This window comes from Gopherus flavomarginatus, chromosome 8 (assembly GCF_025201925.1).
Source record: "Gopherus flavomarginatus isolate rGopFla2 chromosome 8, rGopFla2.mat.asm, whole genome shotgun sequence".
Classification (NCBI taxonomy): domain Eukaryota; kingdom Metazoa; phylum Chordata; order Testudines; family Testudinidae; genus Gopherus; species Gopherus flavomarginatus.
The window spans coordinates 103,100,735-103,116,766 of NC_066624.1; the positions used below are offsets into that span (position 1 = coordinate 103,100,735).

Sequence of the window (16,032 nt, forward strand, 5' to 3'; positions counted from 1 at the left end):
CACTCATCACGTTTTGAGCAGATGTAACTGAGTAATGGCTATAGGTAATCATGGCTCCAATGGAGTAAAAGTGTGCTCTAACGGAGTAAATATTCTTTCTGGAGTTTGTTGGTGTTGTTCTTTTTTAACAAAGATCACACATGGGAGGGTTGTAAAGTACCTGTAGGTATCTAAAATGTTAAAGTTATTAGGCAAGTAGGTGCAGTAAAAGAAATATTTCTGCAAATGGAAAACCCAAGGCATCTATGCTTTCAAAACGTTATTGGCATTTTAAACCATGATAATTGCTTCATAACAGAAGCAATTTCATTGTCAATATGAACATTGTAGGCAATGTACAATGCATCAGCTGTAGCTGCTACTTTGACTTTAATAATTCCCCTGAACAAAATAAATTATCATTTCAACATACTTAAATATAATTTATGAGTAACAGACTGTATGTTTTAAAAAATGAGTTCATTTAATGCTCAAACACAGGCTCACTAAAGATATATGGTTATGTCTAGGAATGTCTATGTGTGTAAATGTATATACACTGGGCCAGATTTCAGTCTTCCTTACCTTGGTGAAGTCAATAGAATAACTTCAGTGTGAATCTGATGCAAGTGGCAATAGAATAAAGATCTGATTTCCAGAAACAGTGGAGCAATGAAAGTCAATACAGTAGTGATTAGCACTCCTGAAAATCAGGCATTCAGTATGTATGTTGGGGTGTGTGTTTCACAGGCAGAGCTGGTAGCACCGCCCATAGTTAAGATTACCCAACACTTACTATTATAAAACCCTATTTTAAGTTGCTTATATCTTTGCCAAATTCACCATTCAGGCTGAAATTGCCCATGCTGATTGTCTACCTCAGGCTGAACTTTCGGGGAAAGTTTCAGCAAAAATGGTGCAGCTGTTTCCAAGAACAGGATTAGGGGAAAATTAATTGTTTTGTCCATTTTAAATTCTTACAACCATTTGTCATAGTATAATTCCCAAATCTGGACCTTAGCGTCCAGGATATGGGTACTAGCATAAAGTTCTCTAAGCTTAATTACCAGCTTAGATTCTGTAGCGCTGCCACCAATCAGGAATTTTTTAGGGCCTGATACCCTCTGGTCCCCCCAAAACCTTCCCTGGGGACCCCAAGACCCAGATTCCTTGAGTCTCACAACAAAGGGAAATAAACCATTCCCTCCCACCTCTTTACCTCCTCCTAGATCTTTCATGCCTGGGTACACTAGGAGATACCGTGATTCAATTCCTTGAAACACAACACAGAGAGATCAAGTTTCTCTCTCCCCTTCTCCCAGAGGCAATACAGATTCAAGTTCCGTGAATCTAACACAAAGAGGAAATTTATCCCTCCCTTCTCCCCACCAATTCCCTGGTATATACAGATTCAATTCCCTAGAGCCTCAACTGGGAAAAAAACAATCAAACAGGTCTTCAAAAGCAAAACTTTTAATAAAAAAGAAAGAAAAAAGTAAAAGGATTATCTCTGCACTTTAGAAGGTAAAAAGTTACAGGGTCTTTCAACTTATAAACAATAGAAAGAAACTTTCTCCAGCAGAAACACAATTTAAGCTACTTCCAGCAAGTACACATATGTAAATGGAAAAAAAAAATTAAAAGACTATGACCGCCTTTTCTTACCTACAATTCTGAATAGATAAGAGACTGTAGCAGGGAGATTGGCAGAAACCTGGTTGCACCTCTAGCCCCGTCCAGGACCCAGAGAGAACAAAGCCAAAGCCAAAACCCACAAACAAAGGCTTCCCTCCCCATGAGATTTGAAAGTATCTTGTCTTCTGATTGGTCCTCTGGTCAGGTGTTTGGGTCCCTGTTTGTTAACCCTTTACAGGTAAAAGAGACATTAACCCTTAACTATCTGTTTATGACACCATTTAATTGAATACCTCTAGCATTTCCATGCTTTGAAGCAGGGACAAGGAGACTAGGACTTGGAGCTGTTGGAAGGGTGGGGCAACGGGGAGACTGGGACTTGCTAGATAAGGAGACTGGGATTGGGAGTTCGAGGAGAAACTGGGTGCGGAAGATTGAGATTGCACAAGGAGCAGTGGAGGAGACTGTAACTGGCTGAGCAAGATGACTGGGACAAGAAATGGGGGCAGGGATTGGGAAGATGAGCTGGAAAGGGGCAGGAGACTGGATCTCACACAGGGAGCCCCTAGGAAGGGACAGGTATTGAGATGAGGAGCCAGAGAGGAGAATTCGGGAAGAGACAGGACCAGGGTGGAGGGTTGAGGGGAAGAAGGGAACAGCGGTAAAAGGGTTTGTGATCGTTAGAGAACACTCCCTCCAGAACCTGAATCCAAGATTCTTGGGTCTTGCATTCCTCTTTTGTCAGCAGATATCTGTGAAACCCACTGACTACAGAATGTGTGTTTCATCTCCTCCAGTGGCTGGTCTAAATAGAGGAGGACAACCTACTACAGTTATCCATTACTCCAATAGCTCAAGTGGCCAAGGTCTGTGCTGATGAACCATGTGGGTGTCAATACAATGCCATAGGATGGAACTTCTGGGAGGTGGTTCACTTTACATTTTTAAAAATCTAGAAATTACACATAATAACTAACTAGGTTAAAAAAATATTAAGGTTGTAAAGTCAAGCACCCAAAAGTTAGCTTTTTGTGTACAATATAGTTTACACACAATTTAAGTTTGTGTTCATGGTATATAATATGTAAGGGACAGATCCTCACTTGGTGTCAATCAGTGTAGCTCCAGTAACCTCAATGAAGCTAAATTGCTTTACATCCTCTGAGGATCTAGCCCATAATATGCAGAGATGAGCTTAAGCCATGTACTTTAGATCCAAGATCAGGTCTGGATTTTGAAGCACCATGAAGTGTGGGACTACTCACATTCAGGGTTTCAGTTCAGCTCATTCTAGAAAAGACCGTAGTAGTAAAATTCAGATCCAAATTTGGAGCATATTTACTTTTAAGATTGGTGGGTTCATATTTGGGAGTCTAGATCAGGCTCATCTTTAGCATGACCCATTCACTGCAGTCCTTATTCAGGCATAACTCCAATTACACTGAATGGGAGTCATGCCTGACTAAGGGCTGGATAAGCCCTGTAGGAATTAATCCTATGTGTGTATGTATTTATATCTGGACCTATAACTATTCTATATACAGCCTTTAGAGCATTCATTAAAATTACATTTGTAGCCATTATCACCCTTATTAGCTTGGTACAATTTCCTATACTTTCAGTTTTTCAGTTACATTGATTATCACATTAAACTTTCCTTATGCTATACGAACAGGCTAAAAATAATAAGCTTGTGTCTTCATAACACAAATGGGCCATTCTCATTTATAATATCGACAGCACAGTGGGCTCATTTTTCAGCGGTAATGAAACTCTCATCTCAAGAGGTCCAATTCATAAAAACACTTACACAAGCTGTGCACATTTCCTTTTACTCCCACTGATGTTCCTTTCGGCTGAAATTAGATTTCAGATTAGACCTGAGATTGAAATAAAATGAAAGAACCTCATTGTGTGTTGTACTAAGCAAGTGCAGGGAATCAGGTATAATTGCAGGAAACACTCCTTTCTGTTGCTTAAAAAAAGCCACACAAACACACACAAGATTTATGACCATGTGGGCAACAGCATGAATTCACACAGCTTTGCCATTTCGTTGATTTCCCCCAAAAACAAGAAGCTGCCAGAAGAGAGATGAAGTTGTGCTTAAGCTCATTTTTATTAAAAATATTAACTTTTACCCAAAAGGACCCAGGAAAAGAAATAAGAAAGTAGAGGAATGTTTAAGTATTAACTCCCGTGTTAACAAATGAAAGGCAGCAAGGAGATTTCATTACTTATTTTGATTCCTCCCAGTGCCCATTCTAAGCCCTAACTCGTATCCCAATGATTAAAATGTGAAATAAAAAATTAAATCTCCTTCCAAAATACTGCTGTGGATCTTCAGCTGGTGTAAATCAGTATAGTTCCAGGATCTAGCCTACTAATTCAACTCCCAAATAGTCTAACAATCACTCTGCTGTGCCACTGCCAATACCAGCCCCAACTCTGCCTGGTCTCTATGGGCTGTATTGAGCCGGCAAGGTCCTGGCCTGGTCAGGGCAGTGTGCTTACAGAAAGCATGCAAGTTCTGCCATTCCCAGTACATGATGCAGCCTTTTCCCCCACCACAGAGCACCTGGCCATCTCTCCAGGTGCTCTGTGTGAAGTAGCTCCAGCACTGTTTGCCCATAGGCACCCAGCTCTTCAGAGTGGTTTGAGCCCCAGGGAGCAGGAAGCAGACCCTGCACTCCCCTGAACACAGAGACTGCAATTGTACCCTCTCATTTTTTAGGGATGGGGGTGGGTAGGGGTTCCTTGTGTGCTCCTCCTCCTTTATTTACCCACTCAGGGGAAGGTCATTACATGGCCTGCTTCCAACCTCTCTCTCTCTCAAAACTGTCTGAGAAGAGAGTCACTGCTGTGGGTTCAGTTATTGCTGAATAAAAGCGTTCATGGGCATGTGGTGTGGACAAGGAATGTGCATATGGCCAGGAATGAACCAAGAGTATCAGAGCAGCTGGAAAGCATGGGGCTCTTGTGAGCATGGAGGTAAGCGCTGCTGCCAACCTGCAGATAAGGACAGTGATTGTCAGGCTCTTAACTTCCATAGAGGTCCAGGAGAGCTGTTCTATCAGATGGATCAGAAAGAGGTTGGGGCTTCTCGGGGGACCCGGAAACATGGAGGTCTTGTCTCAGGATGGTGCATACTGTGTGACCTTCAAGGTTTTGAAGCATCTATATAACCAGGGCTGGGTAAACCTGAAAATGTTCAAGTTCTGCTTCTAGCCCCAAGTTCAGTAAACCTGGCCCCAACCCAGTGCTGCACTGATGACAGTCAAGACCTCCCCACCTCTTCCTGCAAACCATCACAAGTCTGGAAGGGCCAATTGACCAGAATCAGGAGAAGGGAAGAGACTAGAAACCTCCCATTGGATCTAGCCCTCTCCTTCCACCTGGGGCTGAGGGCACAGAATGTGTTTTCAGTGGATGGGCATCCGGTCCCACTGCACCTAAACTTGTGACACTTTGGGTTCCCTTTGGCAGACACCTTGACCCTCATGCTGCCAGTGTAGATCAGCTCAGATTATTACTGTTTTTTGCTCAGCTCAAGATATAAGCACCTTGCTTCTGATTTCTCTCCTCTGACCTGCTGTCAAAGTTCCTGACCAATTGGTGATCTTTTCAGGGCGCCACCATGCTGCTTTGTGGAACAGTGAAGAGGCTGGTTTGCTGGGACAACAGAATGTTGGTCTTGGAAGCAAACGCAGAGCCAGTGCTATCCAAACGGACACCTGCCCCAGATGGTTCTATTAATAGGATATCGATGGCTTTACTGTAAGGTCTGGAAGTGACAAGTTAAAATGTGGGTGTGTCAAGGTATTTTTCCCCCAGTTTGAACTTTAGCATCCAAAAGTGGGGACCTGCATGGACCCTTCTAAGCTTAATTCCTAGCTTAGATCTGATAGCGCTGCCACCAGCCAAAATATAGTGTTTGGCACACTTTCTGTTCCCCCAAAACCTTCCCTGGGGAACCCAAGACCCAAACCCGTTGGGTCTTAAAACCAGGAGAAATAAATCATCTCTCCTCCTTTCCGCCTCCCAGACTTTCCCCTCCCTGGGTTACCCTGAGAGGCTACACTGATTCAAACTCCTTGGATCTTAAAACAGAGAGGAATTAACCTTCCCCCTCTCCTTTCCCCCCACCAGTCCCTGGTGAGTTCAGACCCAATCCCCTTGGGTCTTAAACAAGGAAAAAAATCAATCAGGTTCTTAAAAAAAGAAAGTTTTTAATTAAAGAAAGAAAAAGTTAAAATTATCTCTGTAAAATCAGGATGGAAAATGTTTACAGGGTATTCAGATTCATATAGCCTAGAGGGAGTCCCTCCACCCTAGCCTGAGATTCAAAGTTATAGCAAACAGAGGAAAAAATCCTTCCAGCAAAATACACATTCACAAGTTAAGACAACAAACATAAGACTAATCCGCCTTTTCTAGCTAGTACTTACTATTTTGAACATGAGAGACTGTTTCAGAAAGATTGGAGAAAGACCTGGTTGCACGTCTTAGCCCCAAGAGTGAACAATGAACAAAACAAACAGCACAAACAAAGACTTCCCTACACCAAGATTTGAAAGTATCTTGTCCCCCCATTGGTCCTCTGGTCAGGTGTCAGCCAGGTTCACTGAGCTTCTTAACCCTTTACAGGTAAAAGAGACATTAACCCTTAACCATCTGTTTATGACAGGGCGACTGGAACCCTGCTTAACTGCACATGTGCTCATTAATGAAGAGTGTTTCTAACAGTGCCCATTGTTCTGTGGGTGCCAGGCCATTCAGTGGAGTGTGTGTGATCCTGATGAGGCTTTGGAGCCTTCTTCCTGTTAAATCTGCACTGTCCATAGCTGGACGGGCGTTCTTTTCTTCTTCCTTCACGTTTCTAAATAGTGTCCGACCCCCTAGGGCAGCACAGCTGTTGGGCATGGGAGAAGAGAATGCCCACCCATTTCTAGTGCAGACACACAAAACTGGACTTGCTCACTTGGCAGTCATTTTTCTTTGACTGGCGGGTTAAATATCATTTGCTTTTCGATTCTCATCTTTCACCCCATTGTGGGGCCGTAGCCTGAGAGGTACTCAGCTCATGGTGATGACCCTAGAACAAATGCCTGGAGTGACACATCAGCTAGATGTGCCAAGTTCTACTAAAGGGGCTCTGTACCATTTGGGACATGGCCCATGACAGTGGTGGGTGTACTAATCTGGTACAGTTTGAAAGGCTGTACTAATGGGAAAATGCCAATTACCAGTGTAATAGCTGAAGGCCAGAGTATCTGAGCTGAAGAAGGCAGCGGTTTGCTGACTGGGAACCACCATCTTATCAGAACAATGCATTTTTCCTGCCGCCAAATGCATGTTCTTGTACTTCTCTCAAATTGCCGTTTAACATGTGCCAGAGGAAATCCGGGTGACACTGGGGAAGGTCAGTCAGACACAGGCAGGTGTAATATCCTCCAAGCAGGCAAGTCACCATAAAGGTTAGTTAAAAGAAACATAATTAGGGCCAATGTTGGCTCCCAGGGTGGGGGTGGAGGGTGAATGGGTGCCTAAGGAAGCCACAGCTACTCCCTAAGAGGGTACTCCAAGCCTTGGCACTGTTCAGCCTGTCTCCCTCTCCATCTAGGGGAAACTCTGGGAAACAACATAAATAAATCACTTGGAAAAATGAAAACCCTCCTGCTTTCTCCTCTGGACATGAAAAAGGCAGAATCAGGGGCACACCGAGGTGAGTCATGCTCACCCCCTTCGTTCTCACTGAGATGGGGCATCAGTCCAGGAGCGGCTCCAGGCACCAGCGCACCAACCACGTGCCTGGGGCAACAAGCTGTGGGGGGCAGCCTGCTGGGTCACCATGAGGGCAGCAGTCAGGCTGCCTTCGGCGGCGCACCTGCAGAGGTCCACTGGTCCTGCGGTTCAGCGAAGTCGTAGGACCGGCGGACCTCCGCAGGCACGCCGCCAAAAGCCACCTGACTGCTGTGCTTGGAACGGCAAAATACATCAAGCCGCCCCTGCATCAGTCCCACTCATCCACTTTCCTTTCCTCTTCCTTCTCATCAGGGACTCATCTTTGCTTCTCCAGCTCCCCCGAGGGACAGAGACACAGATGTGAGGCGAATAAAGGCTTTACTTTCTTGGAGCCCAAAAGACATGGTAGAGTAGGGTGAGGAAAGAAGGTGGAGGGGAGAGGGTTCCCTTTCTCTCCCCTTCAGCCCTGCAATTGTAGCCCCAGCAGCACTGTGAGCTCTGAGGATTGTTGTCCATTTCAGAAGGCATTTGGGGGATGTCACTAGGTGTCTGTTTGGGGCTTGTGTGTCTTAATGCACCTGCACCAGCAGCAGCATCTGGTCACTCAGCCCAGACAGAGAGGAAGCAGAAGAGAGAAAAGATAATTAGCTCACCCCTATCACTTTCTCTCCCCTTCTCCTTGCCTGTGCTGGACTGACTGGGGTTCTCCAGGCATTCAGGGAGTCCAGTCAGATCTTAATTAGCCCAACTATGGTTATCCAAAGTGAGGTCATGTCCCCAACATGTATTAACTGCACTGAGAATCATCTCGATTGTCTGAACTCTGAACTGATTCTGTTAAATGAATGTCCATCATGCTACTTGGTAACTGAGGTCTGAGTGTACTAGGCTCTTGCCGGAGGGGATGGCACAGTTGTCTAAGCTTCCAGTTGAAATAACTAGTTTCTCTGGAACTGCAGGTCTGAAGCTCCACAGCATTGATTCAGCCCTTCCTCCTTCAAATATAGATAATTTGATCCTGTTTGTTTTGTCTGGACATTAAAAATCCCATGGCACATTTTGCAGGAATAGAGGGCCTGCCCCATGCCTTTACCCAACATGCCCACTCCTCACATCATACAATAAGCAGTGCGCTGGCCACCTGCTTGATTACCGAATTCAACCCCAGAGGTGGTTACAAACAGTTAACCCACCACTAGCCTTCAAAGTGCTTTGGCTTCCTTTGGGATAAAAGCCATTATGAAAACGTGTCTTGTTCTTTTATTTATCTATGGGAGCAGCAGGAATCTTGGACGCCATGCAGAGAAGGCATAAGAACCCACCGAGAGAAAGAAAGAGAGGATCATGAAGAGAGACTTGAGATGTGAGCCGATTGGCACCATCTGAGGATTTGGCCCAGAGTGTTGTTCACCTATTTTCAGAAGCTACAAAAAGTTTGTTAGAGGGCTTTTTATATGAAAGTGAAATGTGATTTTCTGCTTCTTATTTATTTATTTTAGAAAAGTGGAGTGAAAGCAGGTTTCCCAGCCTCTCACCACCTTTGAGTTGTTGCCTCCTGGGAGGAATTAATCCCTCCCATGTCTTGTTTAACTTGGCCTCATAAAGAGCTAACCTTGCTGTAAGTTGGAAGATCTGCAGCTATGATGCATTATACAAAGTGGGAGTCATTAAGGCATAAGACATGGTATGAAAAGATCAGAGTTCTGGGTCTGATTCTGTCACAGATGCCCTCTGTAGCCCAGGACAAATCTCTTAAGCCAAAATATTCAAAGATTCTGACTATCTGGCTACATATTTATGTTTCTAAATGTAGATTTAGGTGCTTAATTTTAGGCACCCAAATTTAAAAATGTTGGTCTTGGTGTGTGACTCAGTTTCCCTTTCTGTAAAATGGGTATAATATTTACCTAACTCAGCTTAATGTCTGTAAAACACTTTGAGATTTTCAGATGGAATGTACTAGAGAAATGTAAGCCGTAGTTACCACTGTACATTTTTCCAGCTTGGTTATTATCCTGCGTGCTAAATGGTTTTGAGTGGATTGTTAACTATAGACACAGAGTGTGTTTTAACCTCACCTGAACTAACTTTTTCATATAACATGAGCTTTCAGAGAAAAATAGTCTTTAAAAAGCAGCATGCTTTCAACTTGAGCAACCTGAAAGCACACATAATAGCATCTTATTATGTATCTAAGGGAGAGCAGCCACTATTCTAATGACTAAAGCAGGGATCACTAAGTAGTATCCAATAATCTGGCTGTTATTCCTAGAGTAAATTGTTGTGTTTCTGAATCTTTACAATTGGTGATCAGTCTCACACAAGGCTAAACATTTGGCTTGCTAAAGTATAAACTGCTAAGCCTCTCATTAAATGCCAGTAACGGCAACACCCTTTCTTCTGAGTTTATTTGCATTGCAAAGACGGTGACCACAGCAAGAGTTTCTAGCAAAAATACAATAATTTGTGTGGGTATATTTCCCCCCTGCAAATAATATGTCTTTGTTTTACAGAGTGTTTCCTCCCCTCACATACACATGCATGTAGAAAATGCACAGTATACATATATACACAATATGCATGTGTGTCTTTCTAACGCATGTGTTGTATAGTTCCTCTTTCTCCTTTCACTGTATTTTATCTTTAAATAGAGAGAGCTTTTTTATAACACGAATCATCAGAAAGGAACAGCTAGTTACCAAGGAGACTTTCTGATGAATCAGAGACTGACTGGTATAAGATCTAGACACATTGTATCTTCTTAATTCATGAGACCTTACATTTTAAACAGGGAAAAAAAGATTCTATCACAACCAACTGTGGACCATGAATTTCTCCTGTCAGTGAGGACAGTTTTTATTTTTGCCATAGAAGCAAATTAGCAAGTGCGTCTTGTGTGGAATCAGTTAACAGATTTAGACGAATGGGGGAATTTCTCTGGAGCACTCTTGATTCAGAAAAACAAATACCATCCAAGGACGAAGGGCTCCGGATGGAGGCGATAGAAGAAAAGACTTAAAAGCCCCTATTTCCATACAGGAATGAACAAGAAGATGCAGTGTCAAGCGAGTACTGGAGAAGCATCTGCATATCTGCTTTGCTGCAGCCTTGGTATTTCTAAAAGTAAAGGTTGTGTCAGAAGAAAAAGTGTCTTCCTATTTCTCTCTGCATGTCTGGCATTGGACTGAATGGATCAGGATTGTAACCTCCACAAAATCAGTTCAAAATCTGCAGAATGCAGAAGCTAGACTATATTCAGCATCAACTGCTTTCGTCAATAATCCTAATGCGTCAATACCATTGTCCGAAGTATTGTCAATAAGCCTTGGTTTTGTTTCTGACTTGTGCACAGTTTTTCTCCAAGTACCAGGTGAAAGTGATGAATTTTGCAAAGTGACATAAAATGCACTTATCCAGTACAAACTTGAAGTTTCCTGCTGTTAATGGGAATCACCATAATGTCCATGAAACATGTGAACAGTTCAGTCAGCCGAAGATGTGCAAACAGAGCAGGTGAGAAGAGGAGTTTTAAAAAACGTGGCAAAAATAAGGAGCTCTATAAAATAAAGTTTACATGTGGGAAGCTCAGCTCTTTTAGACTTACTTTATTCAACAGAGGATCTCCTTACCCCGCAACGTCTAACTGCTCATTTTAGGAAAATTACTGAACACGTCGGTATTTTTCCTTTCCACTTAAAAAAATAATAATTAAACACTCTTGGAACTGTAAGAAAAGTGAAAAATATTCCAAAACAGACATCAAGAGACAAGATTTATGGAAATCTCCCTCTTGAAAATAAGCTATTTTCTCAAAAGTGAAAACTACAGAAGTGTGTAAATTAAAGGAAAAATCTTTTTGTCAGATCCAGTTGAAATCTCCATACTGGGAACAGAGAGTCCACTGTTGCTAAGGTAACTTGATCAATCAAAAGTTGGCTTATATTGCAGGATATATTGAAATGTATGAAATAAGCAATGTATCTGAGAGTTAGACTGGCCATCATGATGTATCTGGGAATGAAGATTAAAGAGTGTTAGAACAAATGTAGGATTTACTGTTAAGTGTGTTTTAGAAGAAGAATTCCTGGAGTGTTAACATTTGAGAAGAGGCTAATGCTAGCTAGGTTGTTAGTCAGGGATTCAAGGGAAGGACATTTTATAGGCAAATAATTTCAAGTACCATTTTATTACATAAATTACACTCTCTCATCTCACGAATGAAATTAGTTGGTGGCAGCATTTATGGGCTGAAACGAAAAACTTAAGGTAATAATATTTTAGTAATGCAGATTGTAAGGTTTATCACCACTAAAAAAAATCTTATTAGACTAGATTATAGAACTCCCATTTGGAGAGAGTATTATCCAAAATAATGTAGATTGATAGTGATTGAAAACAGCATATGAAATAATGAAGTGTTATGACAAGCACTTATTGACAAAAAGCTGGTTTTGGCACCCTGAGACAAAGTCAAGGAAATTCCAAGTTTTGGCTGAAAGCCCATTCACTTCTTAACTTGATATTTTGTGTCTAGGTATGCTGAAAGACTCTGAGATAAGTGCAGGGATTATGCAGAGTGATTTGCTGCACTTCTCAGGTACATCAGGGCAAGGTAATGGTGTCAGGTGTAAGAGACTTTCAGCATTTCAGTTTCATGGATATTGTGAGTTACTGGAGCTTGCTTGCTTGAGTTTTTATGTTCTTTATAATTTTTAAGGGATGCAGCCTATGGTGAGCATTAACACTTACTAAAGAGAGAAGACTGGGAGAGCAATAGCTAGAGACAGACTTACTATGAACAAAGCAAAAACTTCCATGCCCACATCTGCTACTAAACCTCAGTCCTATCCTGCAAGAGCTTTGCTGTTCCATACTTTAGCTGTGTCCTGGAGATTGGTTATTCTTCCAAATGCTTTCAATTCTTTTTTAAATGTGAATGAACATCTTATAGGGACATAAATAATAGCTTGCCCCTATACAGTGCTTTTTCTGAGAATATAAAAGCACATTAGGTGAGGAAACTTTCTTTTACATACTGGGAAACTGAGGCATAGAGAGGTTTAAGTGCCTTGCCTAAATTCATTCACCTGGTCAGGTCAGAGTTAGGTTTAGAATCCAGGTCTCTTACTCTCAACATCATGCCTATTTATCCAGGAGGCCTGGCCTACTCATTGGCTCATTGTGACATGTACCAGGGAAAAACCCAAGTAGCCATGGCTGAAAGACAAGTATCTAAAACCGCTGTTCTTCATGCTCTTTATATCTTCACATTATCTGAATGCTGGTTTTGCTTGTGAATTTAGGAGTGCAAAGTGGGGATTGTGGGGTGGTTAGCTGTGGTCTAAAAATTGTTTTTTGCAGATAGTGAAAGTTGATGCCACTAGAGTGTGTTCTGCTGTGTAAATTCCTAGGGTAGGGTTAATACAAATAATGGTAGGGGCGGGGGAACTGTTACAAGAATCAGTTGCCAATTAAAGATTGCAGCTCCTTCTGAGCCATTGAGGTCTATCAGGTAAAATGTGTGTTGTTAGAAAGTGTACTGATTCTGGAATGGCAGATTAGTATTTTTTACCTGATAGATTATTGCAGCACAACTACATAAATCCATTATGCTATTTTGTGTAAATATAAATTTAGATCCTGTTTAAAAATGGAATTTCTGAGAAACGTGGCTATTCTGTGCTTATTTGGCTTCCTTCACTGTGCCCTGAGTCCAGTTGCTGGGGAAACTTATGGAACAGCCATACAAATGATCTTCCGATCATATTCCCTCCAGTCTCACTGCATAATCCCACCTGTCCTGTGGGAAGGGAGTGTGACTTTTAGAGGAACTCTAGTATTTGGTGGCAGTCACCTTGCCAGGCAGATGGCATTAACAGGACTTTGATAACCTTCAGCGCTTTCTTTCCTGCCCTAACAACTGTTTAAGTGGATCTCACTAGAATTTACACTATGCTCATCACTATGGTGCCTCAGGACATTACACAACTGCATTGCTTCAACAAATAATCTGAATCCTTTTACAAAATGGTGACTCTGCACATTTCAGTTTAATAGGAAATTAACCCCAAATAAAAATCATTTGAGACTGATCAGTGGCAAGGTCATGCCCATTAGTCCAAAGGATGCAGCATGTTGGATACCCATGCTGGCGATCTGAATTTGGGACCAAACTCATTCTCTCGCTGTTCTGGAAGGCAGCACACTCAATGCTGGGCATGATTTGGGGGTGCATGTCTATTCTTGAACAACCTCCTCTGGCTGACCCAGGAACTGTGTCAATGGGCTGTGGAGGGAGGCCAAAGCCAGTGCTCTTCCAGTGGAAGGATGGGTTGTTTCGACATGTGGCACAGGAAAGGAAAGGAACAAGGGAATGGGAAAGGCAACAGGATAGCCCCGGAGTCCCTACTCCCCCAAATCTGGTAAAAGTCTATTTCCTTGTATACTTTTTTAATTGGTGAAAGAGGAATTCACTCCCTCTAGGGCACCTGGCATTGGCCACTGTTGGTAGACAGATACTGGGCTAGATGGACCTTTGGTCTGACCCAGTACTGCCGTTCTTATGTTCTTAGGAATTGCTCTTTCTCTGTGTGACTCTACAGGCCAAGTTCCAGGACCATGGAGAGAATCTGTGCAGCTCAGTATTAAACTTTGCCATGCAGATTTATTCTTATAAGCCCTGATGCAACTTCCTTTTCAACAGTGTTGTGTGTTGCTGGAATGTTCCATGTAAAAATGCCGAGTGAATGATGTCAACATTCCATCATTTTTTTCTTATCTCAACCAGTCAACTGACAGATAAATACATTAAGAGTCAGATTGTGCTTGGATCCTTCAAAATTTGGCAGGCAGGAGGGTGAGACACAAAGGACTTTCCCTCCCCTGAACTCCTGGCCTCCCCTGAGCTCCTGGCCAGGTACAAATGAGTTCAAGGATGGCATATCTAGTGCTCCTTTGGTTGCCAGACTCTTCAAGTGGGGTGGTGAGGAGTAGGGAGAAGGCAGGACCACCTCAACCAGTAGAAAGGGGAGCATGGTCATGGTCATGGTCAGGCTGCCCCTGTGCACTAGAAAGCTCACAGGGGTACCCCTCACAATGTTTCTGGTGCTCCCACTGGGGCAGTACAGCTCCGCATCACCTCTCACTCAGAGCAATTTGAATTGTGCCTTGTAGCTCGTGAATCTTCTTTACATGCAGCTAGCATTCTCTGCTATGCAGCTGCAAGTGCTGAAAGCTATTAATCAAGGATATGAGCCACTCTTAACAACACTACTCTACCCTCAAAACTGTTAGTGGAGGCAAACTCAGTGCACCTTGCTGCTACATTGTGGATCATTATATTGACTGCTAAGCAGATTGACCTTACACTTCACTGTGCATTAAACTAAAGGTATACCACAGAGATATTATTATAGTAAACACAGAGGTAAAAATGATTTTTACTAGGATCTCTTTAGTCTTAGAAATCTAGAGTGAAATCATGGCTTCATTGAAGTTGATGGCAAAACACTTATTGTCTTCCACGCATGTGAGTGTTACCCATAAGTGTCCATTAAATATTGCTGGGTTTAGTAATAGGTTGGTTACAAGAATGTAAGTAGAGTGTAGATTTAATATTCGTTTGCGAACAAAACACAACATTGGGAAATAGTTCAGGTGAGAAGTGTATGTCAGTGGAGCCACCAGAAAGTATCTTTTAATTTCCAGTGAATAATTCTCATACTTCAGTGAAAATCAAAAGTATGAAAATGTCTAATGCTCCCATCCAACAAAGCACTTTGGAATATGCTTCACTTTAAGGAGAAGAGTCATGCCATTGACTTAATAGAACTGCTTATGCCCTTAAAGTTAAGCACATGCTTAAGTTCTATGCTGGATCATGGTCTAAACAAACACCAAAAGGATGCATCCACTTCACTCGTGCCATTTATCCTTCCTTCCCTCCTCTTACCCCAGGCAAGTTAATCCCTCCCCACCTGGCCTTAATGTTGTCCCCTTAATGTGCTTTGGATATATACAACAAGTCAATGGAGCTATGCTGATTTACCTCAGTTGAGGAACTGGCCTGTAAGGTTTAATATTTATGAGAGTACAGAGGACTGTGCTAACTGGCACTTAGGGTGAGGTTTAACTCTGCTCCCACTTAAGTCAATGAGAGCTTTACAATTGACTTTAATCTGAGAAGAGTTGGGCCAACACTGAGAACTTTTGAAAATCTGACCCATAATGTTTACCAATTAATATATGTGCCGGTTTTGTTTTAGTTAAAATGGGATTTTACAACATTATTTCTTCAGATATGTAAATTGTTCTTACAGAATCATAGAAATCTAGACCTGGAAGGGACCATGAGAAGCTAGTAAGTCCAACCCCCCGTGTTGAGGCAGGACCCAGTAAACCTAGACCATCCCTGTCAGATGTTTGTCTAACCTGTTCTTAAAAACCTCCAATGGTGGGGATTCCACAACCTCCCTTGGAAGCTTATTCCAGAGCTTAAATTCTTTTAAGAGTTAGAAAGGTTTCTCTAATCTCTAACCTAAATCTACCTTACTGCAGACTAAGCCCATTGCTTCTTGCCCTATCTTCAGTGGACATGGAGAACAATTGATCTCCATCCTTTTTATAAGAGCCCTTAATGTATCTGAAGACTGTTATCCCCCCGATCTTCTTTTC

General features: G+C 42.3%; 1 protein-coding gene across 7 annotated transcripts in view; it reads left to right on the top strand.

Annotated features, from left to right (window-relative positions):
* Positions 1-16,032, top strand: part of LOC127057248 (calcium-activated potassium channel subunit beta-2) — a 268,310-nt gene that overhangs the window by 160,952 nt on the left and 91,326 nt on the right. The window contains exon 1 of one of the 7 annotated variants that reach the window (XM_050966138.1): positions 10,221-10,872. The exons of 4 other annotated variants lie outside the window; for them this stretch is intronic. In XM_050966138.1, the coding sequence (XP_050822095.1) occupies positions 10,763-10,872 (110 nt within the window). In that variant the 5' untranslated portion in view covers positions 10,221-10,762. Of the gene's footprint in view, positions 1-10,220; positions 11,272-16,032 lie in introns of those variants that run through there. 2 more of the 7 variants (XM_050966137.1, XM_050966143.1) reach the window with 2 other exon arrangements.